This window comes from Meles meles, chromosome 6, assembly GCF_922984935.1.
Source record: "Meles meles chromosome 6, mMelMel3.1 paternal haplotype, whole genome shotgun sequence".
NCBI classification, from domain to species: domain Eukaryota; kingdom Metazoa; phylum Chordata; class Mammalia; order Carnivora; family Mustelidae; genus Meles; species Meles meles.
Genome location: NC_060071.1, coordinates 113,970,386 through 113,992,966, shown reverse-complemented (window position 1 = coordinate 113,992,966; position 22,581 = coordinate 113,970,386). Strand labels below are relative to the sequence as shown.

Genomic DNA, 22,581 nt, shown 5'->3' with positions numbered 1-22,581 from the left:
TCAAAACTGTTTTCTGTCACGTCATAGGCTTGATTTCAGAGAACATGAAGAAATAATGAGATTCTCAAAAGATATTTTGTCTACATGTACTCTTGGTCCAACATTTGTGACCCAAAAGAAGGAACAAGTTAGCAACAGGATATCATTTCAAAAAATGTTACTTGGAGTCATATAATTTGTGCAACCTGACAATTTGGATTTGCTTTTCAACTTCAGGTTTGCAGTTTTCCCAAGACACACAAATTTTATCGCAATGTCATTGGCACACCTACGTTTGGAGCCAGTTCCTGGTTTCAAAGATCCGGGTGTCTCTGTAGGCAGTTCATCAGTTATCCATGGGAACTGACATCCCGCAGACTGGCTTCAGCTGCTCACTTTTGCAGGGGCGGAGATACATCTGTGTAGCAATGTCATGTCCATGGTCCCGATTCTATTAGTGTCAGTGCTCTCAGATATTCAGAGAGAAGGAACGTGTTTGGTTTGGTACAAAAATACATCAGGAAATGCGTTTTCATCCCCCGTGACCTAAGGCTCATCACTTCTCAAAGTACAAGTGGAATAGCGTCCGTAGTGAGATAGTGAAGGATTGTTACTCAGAGTCCGAGTGAAGATTAAAGTCGTGCTCTGCATATGAGAGAGATCAAAGTGTAAGCATGAGTGTCCCTTTGTGGCTGATGCCATGCTCCTTCCCCTCCTTCCTCTCTGCCTGCTTCTCCTCCTCCTCCTCTTGTAGCATGTCTGGAGGCTTTTACATACGCAAGTCACTGTCTGAAGAACTGGGTCCTGAATGTTTAAGGAAATGTCAGACAAGAGTTTTACCTGGGACTGTACATTGTAGTCACTCAGGAAAGGTTTTGGAAATAAAGACTGCACAAAATGAATTTTAATTATTGTCAGGGCAGGGGCATTTCTAGGTATGAATATATCATCGTTTAAAAAATTTCTCCAGATGATTCTGATTTGTAGCCAGATTTAAGGGATACTAACCCAAGGAGTGATCCCATTCCATCTCTAGAGATGACATTGTGTGTCCTGCCAGGGTGCTGAGCAGGGTCGGCTTGTCTGTAAGCAGTGTGTGGGACCACAGCATTTATAGGGGTCCATGGGGTGTTTGAATTTCTATTAACAGTAGGAGGAAACATTGAACTTTTAGGTAAACAAGTTGGATTTATAATTTTTATTCTTCTCTGTAACAATGCACTTATAAAATGCAATTTTTATTTTGCTTTTTATGGAAAAGGGGATCCAGGGAGGCGAAAGTGCCTAGAGCCCATGGAGATCATAAATAGACCCTGGCACTGAGTTTATTTTCTAAGTCTGATTTCTTTGTGCTTCAACTATAGGCTGTGTAAATATAGATGGTAAAATATTAACATTGACTATGAAGAAAATTTTCATGTTGAACTCAGTGAAATTGGAATGGATAGACCAGTGGCTATAAAGAGAAAGAGAAGCCATGATTATGTATGATTCTGTCTACATAAAGCTCTATCCCAACATGAAGCTTACATTCCTGGTAGGAAAACTTGTTGCGAAGTAATTTAAGACCTTATGGGAGAAATAAGGCTGGGATACTGATAATGAGGACGAATACATAAAAATCTTTCTAAATAGTTGTCATAGCTCCCAAACAAAGAACAATAGTTAAACTACACAACTAATGAGAATACTAGTGTTTTTTTTCACATTTCAGATATTAATAGTGGGTATTATATACTTAGTTTTCAGTTACGTAAGTTCCATGCACAAGAGAAACTTTTCGGGATAATCCTCAAGTTTCAAGAAGTGCTAGTTTTGTTTTGCCTTATGGCATTTGAGTTATGTGCTAATAGGCATTTTTGTTTATATCTATTCTTATATTCAGATATTTAATGCATTTATAACTTTATGGTAACTTTTTGACTGCTACCTTCTGGATCCCATTACTCCTAGAGACACTGAACGCTTGGGTATATAAGATGACAAAGCTGCTGGAAACATTTATCAAAGTCCCATTTACAAACTCCTTAACACATAGGTTTACTCAGCCGTAGCTTCATTGATGGCATGGAGCAGAGCATTCTGATTCATTCCTTCAACTCCTTTTCACAATTTCCACGGTCTAGGTTCTGGAAAGCAATGCAAAGTCTGTGTTACTTTCGCCCAGGGCTGCCCAGGTCTCTACTCGACTCTACTCTGTCATCTGCTTTTTCCCTTCTTCTCTTTAGTTAGAACTGCTTAGAGTAAGTCAAAGTTCATATCACCTTGCAGTAAAATTTTTATGTCAGTCAAAAAGGTATGGAGAAGCAATCCTGAGTATTTAGCATTTTTTTCCCCCAAAGTGAATATGCGTCTGGACAGGAAACACAGTTCTTTAAGTACTGATTGAAGGGAGAATAGGAAAAAGCAGACTGTAACATTTACAACCCTGATATCACTATGCCACTCACTGGGCCCCTTACTGAGTCCCAGTCAACAGCAAGATCACCAACATTGTGGTCCTGGGGTTCGGGGAGGACATCAGTATCAAAGTTATGCTCCCTGAGGTGCTAAATATGTGTGAAGAATGGATGATGATGAGTCACCCACATAACTGATGGACAGTCAGCTAGAGATGTGTGATTTTAGGCAGGCTTGCAAGTGAGCGTACAGAAAGCAATCTCAGAAGTGGATATCCAGCAGTGCCGTGGATCAGTGTTGGTGTTGGAGAAAGTCATCAAGAGGATGTGACTGCTGGCTGCCCCAGAACTGGACCCAGGCAGTTGGAGACTGCTCATTCCAGTCCTTGGAATGTACACTCTGCCCACCATTCCCACAGTGGGAGCCATTTTCAAGGACATAGCCTTGAGAGAGTAGGGTGTTGGCTTTTTTTTTTTGAGAATAGGGTGTTGTTAAGATCATTTGGACTGTATGTGACGGATCCAGTTAGGGTATCTACTAAGTTTTTAAGATTCTGGTGGGTGGGTACAGAGGTCTATTTGTCTTACCATTTCCTGTACAAGCCTTGTAAGTATGTTCCCTTGCTTATTAAACTGCCACCTAACTATCTGGAGTGGTCTTTCCTTTTCTTTGTCCTCTCCTTGCCCTTGGTGTTTGGGGACCAGTTTGTGAACCAACAGTTGGCCAGTGGAGAGAACGCCAGATACAAGAGCAGACAGATTAACTTCCTTTGAACAATCTTTGGTACAACTCAGAAGACGGAGACAAAACTATATATAGGGTGTGACTGGTCTTGAAACCAGGAGTCATGAAAAATACATTGTGGTTTGACTTCCAGTAAGTTTGAGTTCATTACTAATTGCAGAGATGTCCAAGTCATTTCTATACACATTGTCTCTCTTTTAGGTTCTTCAGCTGGGATCAGATATCCTTCCTCAGTATAAGCAAGAAGCGCCAAAGACGCCACCACACATCATTTTACACTATTGTGCTTTTAAAACTACTTGGGATTGGGTGATTTTAATTCTTACCTTCTACACCGCCATTATGGTTCCTTATAACGTTTCCTTCAAAACGAAGCAGAACAACATAGCCTGGCTGGTGCTGGACAGTGTGGTGGACGTTATTTTTCTGGTTGACATTGTTTTAAATTTTCACACGACCTTTGTGGGACCTGGTGGAGAGGTCATTTCTGACCCCAAACTGATAAGGATGAACTATCTGAAAACTTGGTTTGTGATCGATCTGTTGTCTTGTTTACCTTATGACATCATCAATGCCTTTGAAAATGTGGATGAGGTAAGTTTCTTTTTTTTTTCTGAGTACTGTGGATCATATGTTTTGAGAAAATTAAAATAAAAGGAGTTTACAAGTAATCCAACTTCTTTTTAGCAACCACTTTTAGCCTTTACCCTACTTGCTGTAAATTATAATATTCAATGACTTTAATTTTCATTTGCTTCTTTTTCTTGCTTTCTGGTTGATAATTAGGACAGTGGTTGTTGTTCAAAGTTGCAGTTTGAAAAAGTTGGGGTTGTGGTTGGAAGAGGTGGAACAGAAGAAAAGCAACAGTATTTGGGGGTTAAATAAAGTAATGAATTAGATAATTGATTAAAAGAGATGAAACAGATGTATTTTCTTTGGAAAACAGTAGTGTTCTATTCATCTATAGAATTTTTGACTCCTCCTCTCCAGATATACATGGTAGCAGTGCTTGAGTTAACTAAAAAACAAACAAAAAACAAACAAACAAAAAACTTTTATGGAAAATCCTCAGATTTTTGCCTTTTTGAGTTCTTCTTTATAGCCTTTGTTTTAAATTTTGTCTAAGTACATTTGTGGTTAGAGACTATTTTGGACGACTTCTGATGTCTGGTCGAGTGCAGGGTTCTCTTCATTCAGTATTATCTGCACAACTAGGAATACTTAAAATGTGGGGGCACTTGGGTGGCTTGGTTGGTTGGGCAGATGACTCTTTGTTCCAGCTCAGGTCATGATCTTAGGGTCCTGGGATTGAGCCGTGCATTGGGCTCTGCATTCAGCGGGGAGTCTGCTTGAGGAGTCTTTTTCTCTCCCTCTGTTCCTCCCCCTGCTTGCATGCTCTCTCTTTCTAAAACAAATAAATCTTAAGAGAATACTAAAAATGTGTAATATCTTTTTCTTTTTTTAAGATTTATTTATTTGTCAGAGAGCATACAAGCAGGGGGAGCAGCAGGGAGAGGGAGACGCAGGCCTCGGGCTGAGCAAGGAGCCCAATGTGGGACTCAGTCCGAGGACCTTGGAATCATGACCTGAGCTGAAGGCAGATGCTTAACCAACTGAGCCACCCAGGCATCCCTAAAAATACGTAATATCTTAAAAGACCACTTCATCCAGAGGTTCCTAGCTTTTAACTTAATAGTGGATGATTTCCAACTTGCTACAGCAAGCTAATAGGATGCAACCAATAATCTCAACTAATAATGTAAAAATGAGTCAATATAGAATACATCTATTGTTAAAATGTGTTTGTAGTGATGATATTACAAATTTAATTTCCCAAAAGATTCTACTCTGTCCTTGTAAACTGCTCAGATGGAAATCTCTGCTGTTGTTGTTGTTACTCTGTGTTATGCTGGGAGATAGAAACTATTCAGTGACTTTTTTCCCATAAAATTTCTACACTCAATTAACTTTAATAATATTAAAAAAAAAAACACTATTTTCCTGAAAGTTAAGTGTAGATACTGTGTTTTGATGCTGTACGCATTACTTTAAAAATTATGGAAAAAAAAGGAATTATAGTAAATTGTTTCCTAATGTCAGATTCCATTTACACAAGCTTTTAAAGGTAGATTTATTTCTTTCTTATTTACTTTCTGGAAAGCGTTGAAGGGAGTTAATTTTGAAAATGTGAAATATGATAAGGAGATGATAAGCAGTGTGTATATTTCACTTACTGTATGAATTAATATATTAAGATCAACATATTAAGATTTCAGTTATTTAGAACATAGTCATAAAGATTTTAATAACAATAAAAAGATTGGATCAGCTTACATACAATACATTAAATAGTTACAAAATAATAAATGCATTTAACACAATGTATAAATAGATCAAGAGATCCTCAGCCTCATGCATATTAAAATGCAAAGTAAAACTACAAACTATACTGACATACCATTTTCACTTTTCACACTGTTGTAATAAAAACTTTGTTAACACACTAGGTTGGTGAGTATGGTAGCTAAGAAGGCACACCGCTTACATTGTCCTTCGTGAAAACCTGTCTGGAGCTCAGTTCATAGCTTCCTGGAACCTGCTCTTGGTTTGGGAAAGCCAATTGTTAGCATCTTTTTTAAACTCAGCATTCATTCAGTGAGTCATCGCACTGTCCCTCTAGTAGCTTGAAACTGACCATATTTACACTCAGAAAGCCCAAAATGCTATAAAGGCTTTTTTTCCTTTTTTTTTTTTTTTTTTTTGACTGACAGCTGCTACATTTTCTGATCTGCTACAGTTCGCAAACTGAAGCCATATTTCCCCCAGGCTACTTTTAGCCAATAATTAAGGATGGTGGTAATATAATAATTTAGTCTACTCCTATTCAATGCAGAACTGCTCTAATGAGAAACTTTTGCTCTGGGGCTCCCCATTTACACGTGCTGTGGTCTGAGGCTGTTCTACTCAATCCCTCTTCACACGTGTCAGACCTACATTTTGGTCTGAAGGCTCCGACCTCCTCTGTTTGTCTTTCCTAGACCTTTCTCTCAGTGAAACGCGCACCCCTAACCCTAACTTGGCAGAACTCCATAGGGAACCTGAATTGAATGACAGTATGGGCACTCTCATATATTGCTTAAGGGAGTATAAGTTGGTAAAACCTCTTTGAAGAAGGATTGACAATATCTCATTTTGAAAAAAAAAATAAAACAAAAACTCTAGAGCAAACCACTTTCAAATTATTTAGGGGATTCTTTTATTATTTGCTTCCATGTCAGCAAACAAGATTATGTACCTACTTCTTGGTGTTTCAGTTTTAGACCATGTCTTTGACTTCTCAGTATGGCCTTTGAGGTTATAGCCCTTACTATGTCCGTGTACTCTTTCCATTGCCTCATCCTCACAATGCAGGCATATCATCCTTTTGGGTCAAGAAATATTAGGTGGTTGCATCATTATGATGGAAAATATGCTATTTATGGTGGAATCTTAAACCTACTATGGTTGTTTTCCTGCACTTTCCACTTTACTGAGAGTTAATAAACGGCTGGATTTATTGCTTGCTTCGTTTTTTGTACTTATCACTAATTCAAACTGTAAGCTCCCTGCCAGTTGTCTAAATCTTCTCTCATTACATTGATGCAAGCAGTATTCAATCAACATCATTTTCTTAAACAAACCTCTCTTTACTGCCCCCTCCCATATGATTGGCTTTGGCTAATTATAATATTCTAGGCTTGAGATAATTAGGATTTCTGACCCTTTACACGTGACTTGTTCTCTTTTTGAAAGTTTGGTGTATCCTCTTTGCCCCAGAACCAGAGTTCTGAGAATTTCTGATGATAAGCCTTAGTGTGGGTCCATTCTCATCAGTTTGGCTGGGCGTTGATGGTAGCCCTTTTCAGTCTGGCAAAGCGTGTCTTCTGTCTTCATTTCGTTTTCCTATGGTGATTATCTCCACCCTTCTTCCCCATTTTTTTTTTCTTGCTGGAGCTCCTTTTATTCAGATACTGCGCCTTTTGGACTAGTCTTCTAATTTTCTTTTTCTCTTCTCTCCTATTTTCCAAAGCTTCCTGTTTTCGCTATCCCATCTGGGAGATTTCCTCAATAGTATTTTCTCACATTCTTTGTCCCTAATGATTGTTTGTGCTTAAAGTCTATTTGGCTTGATACTAGCAGAGCTACATTAGCTTTCATATAGTATTTAGTATATATTTAAATTTTATTATAGATTATTATACTCTAGCTGTATCTTCTGTAGGTAATATATAGATTCTGAGAGTATAACTGACAAACTTAATCTGTATATTTATCAAGATTAATTGCATTTTGATTTACTTAGAGAATATTCTTTTCTACTTTAAAATGCTTTTTCTTTGCTTTTCTCTATGTTTTTATTTCCTTTTCTTTTTTTCTTCCATCTTTTGGATTGAATTTTTTCTTTCATCTACTGGATTCCCTCCACTACTTTGGAAATTTTTTTGTTAATTGATTACTCTTAACATTTTTATTTATTTATTTATTTTTATTTTTATTAAAGTTTTAATTTATTTATTGAAGAGAGAGAGAGAGATCACAAGTAGGCAGAGCAGCAGGCAGAGAGCGGGGGTGGGGGGGGTGGGGAAGCAGGCTCCCTGCTGAGCAGAGAGCCCAATGTGGGGCTCGATTCCAGGACCCTGAGATCATGACCTGAGCCGAAGGCAAAGGCTTAACTCACTGAGCCACCCAGGTGCCCCATTTTTTGCATCAATATGTAGCTTATTAGTATCTTTACTTGTCTCCTAATTAGTATCTTTTCTCCTTTCACATTATTATTTTCTGGTATTTTGCTTCTATATTGTTTTTAACTTTCTTTTCTAATTAATATATTATTGTCTTATTTAATTCCAACACTTAATTAGATATACCCACATGTCTGCTAGTTTCTTTGCTCACATTATTTTATGTATTTTTGATTTTCTGCTGGTTCAGTTCCTGTGGGTTGGCTCTGTATTATCTGTTATATGACATCCAACTCTCTAGAACATACTTCTTCAGGGAAACCTTACTACATTATGTTAAAAAAAAATTCAACTGAGCAAATTTTGAAGATTATATTGGCTTTATTTAATGATTCATGAGTTGGGTAGCATCCCATCTAGCAAATAGAAAGGAGCTCTGAGGAGCTGTACAAAATAAAAGACTTTTACAGGCAGAAGGGGGCCGACAAGGACATTATTAGCAGAGTGGGTTATTTCAGGCAATGTCACCTTCCTTTAGGGGCAGGCAGAGAGTCTGTCAGACAGGTTACCTCACTACTGCTGACCAGGTAATTCCAGACGGACTGGTTAAGATCACATTCTTGGGAGAGGCTGAAAGTGCCATTAAGTTGGTGTTAAGTCTTGGTTTGTTGACATGGACTTTAGCACAAGTGACTCCATTTGGGGCCTCTTGTCTTTTAAAAAATGATTATTTCCAAGCAACTGTAATGAATATCTTTGTCGTATTTCATCTTCATTTATGTACATGAGTGCCCACTAATGTAATTAAAGCTCTTTTTCTTTTGTTGCTTTGTGTGTGTTCATGAGCTCTGTACTGTTTGTTGTGTGATCTGGGGACTTAGGCCTTCCCTAGGACATGTTTGTTTTGAGCCTTTGGGTGGTTACTCCCGCTCTCAGTTTCTGTGTCTGTTAGAAAAGAAAGGGAATACGTAATTATTTACACCACAGGGTGGTTATAAGGAACAAATGGGAATAGAGACAGAAATGGATTTTGCTTGTAGAACTTTGCATTTCTTAGGGGACATTATTATTTCATGTGTGTATGTTGGCTTCCTTAGCTTGATTATACACCTTGTGATGGTGAAGAATGTGGCCCATCTCCTTGATAATCCTTTATCATTCTTAGTGCCTATCAGTGGCTCACTGACCTGAAGCAATGAAGTGTTAGCGAGGTTTCAGTAAATTGTAAAATGACATAAAACTTAAGAATGATGAAGTGAGCTGGTGGTGGCTGGGGAATAGGACAGTATGAATCTGAAAATAGCAGTTTAATCCGTTAACGTGATACGGGTGCAGGACTTAATAACTCTTTATTTTCATGATTGTCTCAGTTGATGTGCTCTCTGAAGTGTAATTTGATTTACTAGGAATTCACGAACTGGATATGTGATTCTGTAAGAGAGCTGTGAGGCACAGAAGGCAGCATGCATTAGAGGAAAGTGTTCTGTTTGAGAAGAAGTAATGCAGATTTCCTAGGAACCATAACACAGGGTAAAAAAAAGTTGTCACTTCCTCACATCAGGGAGATCATATGATAGTTGTCTTTCTCCGATTGACTTATTTCGCTAAGCATAATACCCTCTAGATGCAATGTGGGGGGTTTGAGGGTAGGAAAAGAATAAATGAAACAAGATGGGATTGGGAGGGAGACAAACCATAAGTGACTCTTAATCTCACAAAACAAACTGAGGGTTGCTGGGGGGAGGGGGTAAGGAGAGGGTGGTGGGGTTATGGACATTGGGGAAGGTATGTGCTATGGTGAGTGCTGTGAAGTGTGTAAACCTGGCGATTCACACACCTGTACCCCTGGGGATAAAAATACATTCTATGTTTATAAAAAAATAAAAAAATTTAATAATAATAAAAAAAGTTGTCACTAGGAATCCAAAGAATAGAATGAAGCTGTTTTGTAGGTGCATTTTACAGCTCCGGGTGGTCCTCAGAACCCAATTTCTGGGAGGCTGGGGGGACCTGGGCACTGAATTATATAGGGCATCAGAGAAAGATACGGCAGCTGAAGATAATGCACGATTTGGTAGTGTAAGTGAGCTTAGGAAACACGATACACAGGTATTAGTAAGTGGTAAACATGATAAACTAGGTCATGACACACTGAAATGGGGGAAAGATCACTTACGCATTGTTTTAGGAGGCAAAATGGAGGAGACAGCTATTGCTAAGTGGAAATGTATAAATATTTTTAATTTCCTGAAAATCTTATGTAAAATGATTTCTAAAATTTTTTTTGCAAATTATGCATGAGTTATTGTGTTTAAGCATACATTGTTTACAGTGCAGTTTTTTGTTTCTTATCTCGCCATCAAATCAAGAATTGGAAATTAAAGAAGCTAATTATGCTTGTAGATTTTGGTGACCTTTTCAGCCTCTGATCTTTTTTTCTCCCTTCAGATGAATCTCAGACCCTCTACCAAATATAGCATGTTAGAAATTGTTATTTAATACAATTTGGTTGCTATTACTTTTTCATTAAAGCCTACAGATTATTTAAAATAAGATTTCAGTGACCAGGGCATCTGGGTGGCTCAGTCAGTTAAGCATCTGCCTTTGGCTCAGGTCTGATCCCAGGGTCCTGGGATCAAGTCCTGCATGGGGTTCCCTTCTCAGTGGGGAGCCTACTTCTCCCTCTCTCTCTCTGCCTGCTGCTCTGCCTACTTGTGCTCTTTATCTCTCTGTGTCAAATAAATAAATAAATAAATAAAATCTTAAAAAAATGTTTCAGTGGTACAGACAGGGACTATTTAATATTCCTTTTTCTTAGTTTTCCTAAATTTAATCTAATTAAATCCATAGAAACCCTGTCCAATCCACCTTGGAATCGATTGATTTTTCTCATCCGTGTGTTTGCATAGATGATAATGGACTTTATTTTTAAGACCAACTTAAAATTCACAGCAAAATTGAGAGGAAGGTGTAGAGATTTTCCATACAGAGATTGCCAACTCCCACCCCCCAGCCTCTCTCATTATCAACATCCCCCACCATAGTGGTACATTTATTATAATTGGTGAACCTACACCGACACACTGTTATCACTGAAAGTCCATGTTGTATGTTCTGTGGGTTAGGATAAATGTATAATGACATGTATTTACCATTACAGTATTATACAGAGTACTTCCATGGCCTTAAAAATCCTCTGTGCTCTGCTAATTTAGTCCTTCCTCCTCCCCTTATCCCTAGCAATCACTGATCCTTTTATGGTTGATACAGTTTTGAATTTTCCAGAATGTCATATGGTTGGAATCATATAGTATGTAGCCTTTTCAGATTGGCTTCTTTCATGTTTTAATATGCATCTAAGTTTCCTCCATGTCTTTTTATGGCTTTGGCTCACTTCTTTTTGGAGCTCAATAATATTAGATTGTCTGGATATACTGGTTTATTTTTCTACTGAAACTGCTTCCAAGTTTTGGCAATTACAGATAAAGCTGCTGTAAACTTTGCATGTAGGTTTTTGTGTAGGAGTAAGTTATCAGCTCATTTGGGTTAATTCCAGGAAACACAATTGCTGGATCATATGGGAAGATTATGTTCAATTTTGTAAGAAATTGCTGAACTATCTTCCAAAGCTGCTGTACCATTTTGCATTTTCATCAGCAATGAATGAGAGTTCCTGTTGATCCACATCCTTACCAGCATTTGGTGTTGTCAGTGTTTTGGATTTTGATTATCCTAATAGATGTATAGTGTTGTCTCCTTATTGTTTTAATTTGCAATTCCCTAATGACATAAGATGTTGAACAGCTTTTCATACACCTGTTTTCTATCAATATTTCCTTTGGTCAAGTGTCTGTCCAGATCTTTTGCTCATTTTTTGATCAAGTTTTTAATTTTCTCCTTGTTGAATTTTGAGAGTTCTTTGTAAGTTTTATGTAATGGTCCTTTATAAGATACATCTTTTACAAATATTTCTCTCATTCTGTGGCTTGTCTTCTCATTCTTGTGATCGTATCTTTCACAGAACAGCTTTTAATGTTACTGAAGTTTATTTTATTAATTATTTCTTTTATGGATCATGACTTTGGTGTATCTAAAAAGTTATCACCAAAACCAAGGTGACCTAGTTTTCTCCCATGTTATCGTCTAGAAGTTTTAGTTTTGTGTTTTAAATTTAGGTCTATTATCCATTTTGAGTTAATTTTTATAAAGGGTTTGAGGTCTGTGTGTACATTCATTTTTTTTCCCCATTTGGATGTCCAGTTGTAACATTTGTTGAAAAAACTATCTTTGCTCCATTGTATTGCCTTTGCTCCTTTGTTTAGAACAGTTGATTATATTTATGTGGGTCTGTTTCTGGGCTCTATGTTTTGTCCCCTGGATCTATTTGTCTCTACTTTCACCACATTGTCTTGACTACTACAGGCTTAAATCAAATGTTGAAGTTGAGTAGTATCCGCCCTCTAACTTTGTTCTTCTCCTTCAATATTGAGTTGGCTGTTCACAGCTTCTCTTCATATAAACTTTAGAATCAGTTTATTGATATCCACAAAATAACTTGTTGGTATTTTGATCAGGATTCTGTTATAACTACAGATCAAGAATTGACATCTTTTTTTTTTTTTAAAGATTTATTTATTTTAGAGAAATTGTAGGAGGAAGAGTGGAGAGAGGAAAAGACAGAATCTTATTATTTTTAAAATTTATTTATATTCAATTAACATACAATCTGTTATTGGTTTCAGAAGTAGAGGTCAGTGATTCGTCAGTCTTACATAATACCCAGGGCTCATTACATCGTGTGCCCTCTTCAATGTCCATTATCCAGTTACCCCATCCAGCCTCTCCCCTCCAACAACCCTCAGTTTGTTTCCTAGGCTTAAGAGTGTCTTATAGTTTGTCTCCCTCTCTGATTTCATTTTGTTTTATTTTTTCCTTGGGAAGAGAGAATCTTAAGTAGACTTCCTGCTGAACATGGAGTACAACGTGGGGCTTGCTCTCATGACCCTGTCATGACCTGAGCTGGAATCAAGAGTCAGGTGCTTAACCAACTAAGCCACCCAGACACCCTGAGAAGAACTGACCTCTTGACAATATTGAGTATTCCTCTTCATGAGCATGGGATATCACTCCATTTATTTAGTTTTTCTTTGATTTCCTTCATCAGAATTTTGTGGTTTTCCTCATAAACATCTTGTCTTTATGTGATTATAATGTTAGCTGTAGGTTTTTTTTTTTTTTTTTTTTTTATAGATGTTCTTTATCAAGTAGAGGAAGTTCCTCTCTTTCTAGTTTTCTGGGTGGTTTTTTTTTTTTTTTTAAAGATTTTATTTATTTATTTGACAGACAGAGATCACAAGTAGGCAGAGAGGCAGGCAGAGAGAGAGGGGGAAGCAGGCTCCCTGCTGAGCAGAGAGCCCGATGTGGGGCTCGATCCCAGGATCCTGAGATCATGACCTGAGCTGAAGACAGAGGCTTAACCCACTGAGCCACCCAGGCGTCCCACTGGGAGTTTTTATTATGAATGACTATTATGTTTTATTAAGTGCTTTTTTCCTGCATCTATTGATATAATCATGTGATCTTTGTTCTTTAGTCTGTGATGTTATGGATTACCTTAATTGATTTTTGAGTGTTAAACCAACCATGCATACTTAGGAAAAATTCTACTTGGGCATATAATATGATCATTTTTATATACTGTTGGGTATATTTAATATATTATATATTTGCAATTTTTTTGAGGATTTTTGTATCTATGTTCATAAGAAATATTGGTCTGTAGTTTTCTTTTCTCATAATATCTTTGATTTTGGTAGTAGGGTAATTCTGGATTCTGAAAGATGAGTTAGGAAGTATCATATCTACTTCTACCTCTGGAAAAGATTGTAGAAATTGGTGTATTTCTTCCTGAGATATTCACCCATGAACTCATCTGGGCCTGGGGTAATTTTGGAAGGTTATTACTGAATTGGTTTGTTTAATGGATATAGTTCTTTTCAAATAGCCTATTTTTTCTTGTGTGAGTTTGGGCAGGTCGCATCTTTCAAGGAATTGGTCCATATCTTCTAGAATTATTCATAGTATTTTATTACTATTTTTTAAAAAATTTATTTATTTATGACCGAGAAAGAGAGAGGAAGAGAAAGAGAGAGAGAGGAGGAGGAAGATAGAGGGAGAGGGAAAGAAATCCTCAAGACTCCCTGAGTCCAATTGCCCAGAGTCCAATGTGGGGCTCTGTCCCAGGACCTGAGATCATGATCTGAGCCAAAACTGAGAGCCGGCTGCTTAACTGCCTGAGCCACCCATGCTCCCCTCTATTACTATTATTGTTACTATTCTCTTAATGTCTATGTGGTGACGTTCTCTCTTTTATTTCTCATATTAGTAACTTGTGTCTTCTCTACTTTTTTTCCTTATTAACTGTGGCTAGAATCTTAATTTTATCTATCTTTCTAAAGAACAGGCTTTTGGTTTTGTTGACTTTTCTCTATGATTTCTTATTTTCAATTTCACTAATTTTTTTTGGTTCTAATTTTCATTATGTCTTTTCTTCTTGCTTACTTTATACTTAATTTTCTCTTTTTTTTCAGTTTGCTAAGGTGGAAGTTCACTTTATTTATTTTTGATCTTTCTTCTTTCCTCATATTTGCATTCAAAGCTATAAATTTCCCTCTAAGCACTACTTTCACTTCATCCCACAAATTTTGATACATTATATTTTCATTTTTATTTAGTTCAAAAACTTAAAAAAAATTTCTTGAGATTTCTTATTTGACCCATTTTTGTTTAGAAGTATGTTGTTTAGTCTCCAAGTATTTTGAGATTTTCTCTCTATTGTTGATTTCTAGCTTAATTCCATTGTGATCTAAAAGCAAACACTGTGTGACCTCTGTTCTTTTAAATTTGTTAAGGTGTGTGTTGGGCCAGAATGTGTTCTATCTTAGTAATGTTTTATGTGAGCTTGAGAAGAATGTGTTTTCTTTGCTGTTTTCATATAAAATAGTTGATCAATGTCAATTATGTCCAGTTGATTCATGGTGCTGTTGAGTTCTACTATGTTCTTACTGATTTTCTGTCTGCTAGATGTGACCGTTTCTGATAGAGAGGCACAGAAGTCTTCAACTGTAACAGTAGATTTATCTATTTCTCCTAGTAGTTCTGCTAGCTTTTTCCATCACATATTCTGATGTTCTTGTTAGGCGCATACACATTAAGGCTATTACCTTTTGGAGATTTGACCATTTTATCATTATTCAATGCCCCTCTTTATCCTGATAACTTTCCTTACTCTGAAGAGCATGAGACTTTAACTGTCATGAAATCTTCATGTATTGCCTTGGGGGTGATTCTACCTTCTGTTCAGACATAGGTTTTTTAGTGCCTGCTTTCAAAAACTTTAGCTACAGTTTTAAGTCCTTTATACCTCCCAGTTCTTTTCTGCTTGAGAAAGCACCTTAACAATGTTAGTGATTCTAAGAACAATAAAAAACCATTTATATTTTTACTGAGGATTAGATTGGTAGTTTACCCACACTTGACTTTTACCCATACACTCAGATGAAAGTATATGGATGGCCACCCTATTTAGCATCCTTTATTACTTCTCCAAGTGAAAAGTTAGGATTGGGTAAATTTCAAGGATCATGGTACAATAGTTCAGGATTGGTGGAAACAGCGAGGTGAGGATTTTGAGGCAAAAAATTCAAAGAATATTAGGGCATAAACTGTTTATGCTTCCTGCTGAAGAGTTGCTGGGTCTTTGGGAAGTTCCTGTGATGAAAAATCAAACCATTTTCCTGGGCGGGAGAAACCTGGAAAAATTAAGTCATGCTAAGGAAGACAGGATTAGCATAAAGTCATGTTAACAGAAACAGTAAGATATGGTTTCAGTTCCGACTGTTCAGGCTGAGTGTGAGGTTGCACAGTGTCAGTTCTCTAGTCTTTAAGTCAGGATGGTCCTATACTTACCAATTGAGTCTCATTTGCTTACTTTTGAGTTGCCCCCTTGGAAGAGGGGAACAGCTAACATAGCTCTGTGGACTGCTACATAGATAGCTATGAGGTCAAGTTTTGCAGAAGATGATGCCTTCTGCTGCCTTACTCGTAACCAGTGATTTCTGCCCTGTATCCTTCTGAGTCTGAGTTCAGTTTATGGCAGTCTTTTGAGTCTGAATGTTTACTTGGTCAGCATTATGGATACAAATATGGACTTTATAATCAAATTTCTGGTGTACATTTTTCCAGAAGATGCCAGTTTTCACTGTGATTTGTTTGTGCTTATGTCATTGTTTCAGTCAAAATCAGCTACCTTTAGTTACCACATTTATACATAAGCTCATACTGCATTATGAATGGCCAAACTCACAAGTTTTATTTGAGTTTTTGCAGATGTTGTATTGTTTTGGTCATAGTAAGTGAAGAGGCCTAGGTGATAGGAGGTTGTGCAATTGTTATTTTGTGATGATTATAAATCATTAGGCTAGCAGAATTTTTAACTCAACTATGCTAGAATTTTACAACCATTTGATTACTTGTATTCAGGTATTACAGAGGGCATGTATTGCATGGAGCACTGGGTGTGGTGCATAAACAATGAATTCTGGAACACTGAAAAGAAATTAAAAAAAAGATTAAAATCTAACAAACATTTAATAGTAGCACATATATTTAACAGTTTTACCTTTATTGGCAAAGAAAGTATTCATGTTTAGGGAATAAAATTTCCATGTGCAGAAGCCTGTCAGTACATAAAATAAAGCTATGTCACTAGGACTGATAATTTCTTTTCTTTAGTGTGATTAATAAGCCATGTACATAGATTGAATTTTGAGATGTGGTAGTACATTCAGAAATATAAAGGAATAGCTCAAGAGGGATTTATTTTTCTCTCAAAGTCATCTCAAAGTCAAAAATGCGTATGTGGCTTCATTCAACCATTCATTCAAGAGGTATATATTGAGCTAATTCTTTATTATAAATATTGGGAACCTTAGCAGTGAAGAAGCACACAAATCCTCTCTACCTTCCTGGAACTGTCAAAGAGAAATCGCACTGAACACTTGTTAAGAGTGGGAAGAAAGGGGGCGCCTGGGTGGCTCAGTGGATTAAGCCGCTGCCTTCGGCTCAGGTCATGATCTCAGGGTCCTGGGATCGAGCCCCGCATCAGGCTCTCTGCTCCACAGGGAGCCTGCTTCCTCCTCTCTCTCTGCCTGCCTCTCTGCCTACTTGTGATCTCTCTGTCAAATAAATAAATAAAATCTTTAAAAAAAAAAAGTGGGAAGAAAGGTTTTGTTCAAGTAGAGGAGGGAGATTGAACTTTGCTGAAACAGAAGGCAAAGAAGTTAGTCAGTGTGGTTAAACCACCTGTGTTTGCTAATTGGTGTCATCAAAGTTAGGCTCCGAATCTCCCACAGACACTGAGAGATAGGGGTGCTGTTGTTCTTGATAAGCTTCAAAGGGACGGCTCCCAAGTCCTTGAGAAAGACATTCCTGGCTTATACAACTGACAAGAGTCGGAGAGAAGATTTATATCTCAAAGGCGCAGAGAAAGAATTTATAATTGGAAGCTTTCTAAAGTAAATGCTCTAAGAAAAGGGAGGTCAGGGACCTAGAGTCAAGGAAAAAGCCTGTCTAAAGTTTAATCAGGCTATGTTAAGGCTGTCTTTGTCAGAGTTTTTTTTATTCCGGTGGGGAAAACCAGTAAACATATATGGAAAATTTCACACGTATATAAAAATTTCAGATGCTCTCTACATAGAAATAATACAGGGCAGTAAGAGATAGGTAATGACTAGGATGATCAGGAGTTGAGCCATGTAAGAAAGCATGTACTGGGCTAAATGTAGCTGTTAGGTTAAGATTTTATTGTTCTTATTGCAAAGAAAAGACACTCAAGTAACCTGAAATGATGGGAGATATAATATAAAGACAGACTTTTTCAGAATTTTGGAAAAGAAAAGGGACCTTAGGAACTAATGGGTGGTCTTGGACCATGAGAGCTGTAGAAACCTTGGCCTAAGACACAGCCAAGACTGGAAGTGAGTGCTTGGCAGAAGAGTTAGGTAGGGAGGGAAAAGCTTACCAAGGGGGAGCTACCCTTTGACTACCTTCTTTGCATGTCTCACAGCCTTGCTTTGAGATTGCTTTATCTTTTTATTATAGCCTTAACACCATATTGTTGCATATTATCATTCTGGTTGTTGGAAAAGGGCCACTTTTAGAAAATAATTTTGGAGGCCATGACTGTTCACTCTGCTCTTCTATTTTTCCAGAATTTCTAGATCTGAGTGTTCCACTGTTAGTATGATTCACTTAGTCCTGTTGATATCCTTTCTTGTCTTTTCTTTACTGATGGAATTCTTACCTTCTTTTCTCCTTTGCTTGTCTCATGGCTCTCATTCCTGAATCTTCTTAACTTTCACCAGCACATGGTCCATCTTGGCCACCTCAGCCTTTCTCTGCTTCAACTCTCACTCTCCATTATTCCCTCAGCTCTTCTTGGACCAAGCATTTATACTGTAAAACAAGGGTCTTAATCTACTTGAGGACCATGAGGAATAGTTAAGAATAGTTAAGAGAAGTCTCTGAAGAGGGGACAGACCTGAAAGATAAGTAGCAGTTAGCCAGGCAGAAGCGGTGATTGGTAGGTTCAGGGGAGTGTTTTAAACATCATGTTTAGAAACCCCCAAATGAGAGGATATTACATTTTTGAAGAATAGAATAAAGTTTTCTATGACTGGAGTATAGAGGACAGAAGACAGAGATGCACAAGGTGAGAGTGTAGAGGTAAGGCAGGTTGCATTAAGGCATTTGGATTATTGTAAAGGCAGCAACAAGTTACTGAAGGGTTTAAAGCATCCTCCAATTTAGTTTGCTTTTACATGTATCATAATGTTTGAAAAAAAATTGAAGCTTCGGGCAATATACCTCTTTTTAGGGTATGTATTTTAGTCATGCTTTGTATTCACTGTGGACCCAATGGATAGTAAAGGGAAAATCTTTTCCAAAATAAGAGGCACTTAAAAAGTATATTATGGATGTTACTGAAGATAGAGATCTGCTCTTCATCTGTCTGTCTATTCATCCATCTATCTATCTATCATCTATCTATCCCAGTGTTCTGATAAGAATATAAATTGGCTAAAACAGATGGTATGTACAAATTATCAAAGCTGAGATTCTTCTCTAAAGCATATTAACTAATGCATGGAGTAATTAGGATTATTTCCCCATAGATGTCTTGGTAGAAGGAGTTGGAGATGTGAGTTTTGAATAAGAAGGAGACAATGGAATTGGTTATCTGGGTTAGAGGTACAGATAACAAATGCACTTTGTAATTTTCTTTGTTTTTAAATTATGTTCTGCAAAAGAAAATGGAAATGCACTATGTAGTCATTCATGTACATAATCTCTCTAGAGTAAGAACCCAATGCTTATCAAATGAAACATTATTGTTTTGTTGGTTTTTACCAAGTTGCCTTATATGGTGCTATCCATGAAGATGGAATAGCTGTTAATTATTAATTATGATAACAATGGCGGACGAGTCAGAAATTATGAAAGATTTATGTAGTGGTTAGTTTATTCTTTAAATAATGTATTCATTCAGTAAATATTTGGCACTACATGCAAGAGAGTGTTAAACAACATGCGAGGAATAAGAGGATGAACAAAACATATACAGTCACAAACAGCAAATATCATGAAGAGAATGTACATGGTCCTTTGAGATTATATAATGAAATGACCTGATGTAGCCTGGACAGGAAAGTTTCCCTGAAGAAGCAATGATTGAACTGAGATCTGAAGTAGGAATAGATGTAGCTAAGCTAAGGACAGAGGGCATGAAAGTTTAGCAGGTGCATAAACGCTATGTTTGAGGGAGCAAGGTGTATCCAAAAGCTGAAGGTTGATGAAGAGTGAGCTTAAGAGTGTTGAAGGATGAGGTTAGAGTGGTAGACAGGGGCCACACCATGCAGGTCTGTGTAAACCAAAACAGATTTTAGAACAATGGGAGGCTATCATGTAATTTTAAACTGGGGGTGATTTTGAAAGGTAACTCATATAGTGTTTAGAGCACATTGGTTGGAGTCAAATAAATGACTTGAAACTTATTAAGAAACATCTGTAGATCCAGGAGACAGATGCTAGAAGCATGGTCTTAGGTAGTGACAGTGGAGATGGGGAGAAATGGATAAATCTGAGGGATATTTAGGAGCTAAAATGAATAGGATTTTAAGATACATTGGGGTCAGAGATGTCAGAGGGGTGACAAGAATACTCGGTTTCTGGTTTGCTTAATCAAATGACTAATGCTGACATTTGCTCAGATATTAAAGGAGGCCCAGGGACATGGTCTGGAATGGGAGGGTGCAGTTTCTTGCAAGTTTCTTGCAAACTCTATCTATCCATCCATCCATCCATCCATCATCTTTCAGTGAGAGACACATGAGATGTTTAAACGTCTATGGGAAGAATGTAGTTGAAGAGGGGAATGGTCAGGATTTTGAGCAGAGTAGATAAAGTTGGAAAAATAGTGAGGGCATGAATTCATAAGAAAGGCAGTAAAACAGTTAGTTGTGAGATGCTTTGAGATTAATGATAATGAGTTTATAGTGGAACCAGTCTGACCTATTATATGTTCAAAATTATGAATTTCTTGACTGTTAACACAGGGATGAAGAAAGCTGATAATTGAGCTAGGATTTGGATTTTGATAGAGGTTATAATGAAGAGACAGAGATGTTAAGGAATTCAGGGTGTAAGGGTGTATAGTGTTATTGCCATTATGGGGCTGCATAAAGAAGAGAGTGGAAAATGGAGAGAGCTGACAGACTGATAAAAAGTAGATCTGTTGGTGGACTGGAGTTTCAATAAGGTTGAACTACTATTGCGTTGTAATTGGACCAGTTAGCTCATCAGAGAAGAGGAAATGTTCAGATAACTGGGTGGTTGAGTTCAAGACTTCAGAGCTGGAAAAACGTTTAGGATATGACAAATTTCAGATTATGACCATGTGATTGGGTGTCTGAGGAAAAGTAGAAAGATTATTGGAGAGGAATTGGTAAAGAAACTGTGAAGCCAAGGTATTGGAAGTCTCATCTACATGGGTAATAAAGTTACCTAGAGGATGGGAAAATTTTAGGTGAGGTTGGATTTGAAAAATGTTTAGGAAATATGTGAATAATAACTTTGAGTTCTCTATTTTCATGGAATAGTCATTGTCACGAATCTATTCAAAGCAAAATAGTAACACATTTCCCAATATGAAAAATAAGTAATATCTAGCATTTGTATATTAAACTTTATTTTACATATCCATATCTTACCTGTATTGGATAATCTTGTTAAAATGGGACCTTTATATCTAGTAGGTATATATGTTGTCCCAGTATTAAGTCATACCAAAGTCTGAAATTCTGCGTACATAAAACATACGTGTTTTCCCCACATTTGTATCAGTTAGCTTTTCTCCCTGCATCACAAACTACTCCAGAACTTTGTGGTTAGTAACCACCATTTCTTTAAAACTCACAAGTCTTTGACTCATAAGTGGTTCTGCTAACTTGGGCTAGGTTTAACTTATCTCAGCTATGTTTACCCATGCATTCGTGGTAGATTGCTGAGTTGCTTGGTAGCTGACAGATCTGGGATGGCTCAAATGGATGACTCAGAGGGCTGCTGCTTTGGTTTCTCATTATTCGAAAGCCTTATAGGTCTTCACATAGCCAGTAGTCTGGCTTCCAAGACTGTGAGTAGAGGGCTATCCTTCTTGAGGTCTAGGCTTAGAAGGGCACAATGTCACTTATGCCACATGCTGTTGGCCAAAGCAAGTCCTAAGGCCAGCTCAGACTCAAGGGTTGGGGAAAGAGATCTCATCTCTTGAAGGTAGGAGTTGCAAAGTCACATTGCCAAAGGATGTGGATACAGGAAGGAAAATAACCACAGTCTTCTTTTTTTCTACTTGCAAACAATCTACCACAACATCCTGTGTGTGGGAATGCAAGAGGTATGTGAAGCACTGTGCACTGGGTATAACAAAGCCGTGTTTCTGCTGTCACTCCCACTTATTTGTCATGTGTCCTTGGATAAGAAAGTTCTCGGATCATCCCTTTTCTCTTTATAGAGCAAGAAGGGAAGAAAGTAGGAGAAAAATATTAGCTCAGCCATTTGCCTACTGTCATTAGTGATGATGCAGTGAGAGCATCGATCTGTGTTTTAAATGGCTTTATCTTTGAAGTACATTGTCTTTATGCTAATAGCATCCCACATCTCTTTAATGTGGGAATCCATTAAAAATAGCAGGAGCTGAGAACTCAGAGATGTCTCCTGGATATTGTTTGTTGTGCTCCTGTGGCCCGAGGGGCTTGTCAAATAAGGAAATTAGCTGGAAGGGTAGAAGGCTGACGACTGAAGGTTCTCCATTAGCCTTCTGTGTTCCCTCTTACATTTCATGTGTTTGAAATTCTCTTCCACCTGTGGGACCCCAGGGATTTGTATGCTAAGAGCTCAGAGGTGGGGATGGAGGCAGAAAACTGGTGGGATTCAGAGGAGGGCCCAGGAGTACTGGAAAGTGTGCAGTGAAATGAAGCAGACAGTGGGTGAGCAGATAGAACTGGTAGAAAGTACAGAATCAAGATGTTGTTATCAAAACGGTGGTAGTTCAGAAGGAGGGTGCTTTTTGAGGATCGGCCTTCAGAAGTGTCCAGTGTTATTCTGTGCATGAAATTCAAATTTA

At 37.6% G+C, this 22,581-nt stretch overlaps 1 protein-coding gene across 1 annotated transcript in view; it reads left to right on the top strand.

Annotated features, from left to right (window-relative positions):
• KCNH5 (potassium voltage-gated channel subfamily H member 5) overlaps positions 1 to 22,581 on the top strand; it is a 321,694-nt gene that overhangs the window by 66,168 nt on the left and 232,945 nt on the right. Inside the window, exon 6 of the mRNA XM_046010148.1 lies at positions 3,325 to 3,717. Coding sequence (XP_045866104.1) covers positions 3,325 to 3,717 — 393 coding nt within the window. The remainder of the gene's footprint in view (positions 1 to 3,324; positions 3,718 to 22,581) is intronic.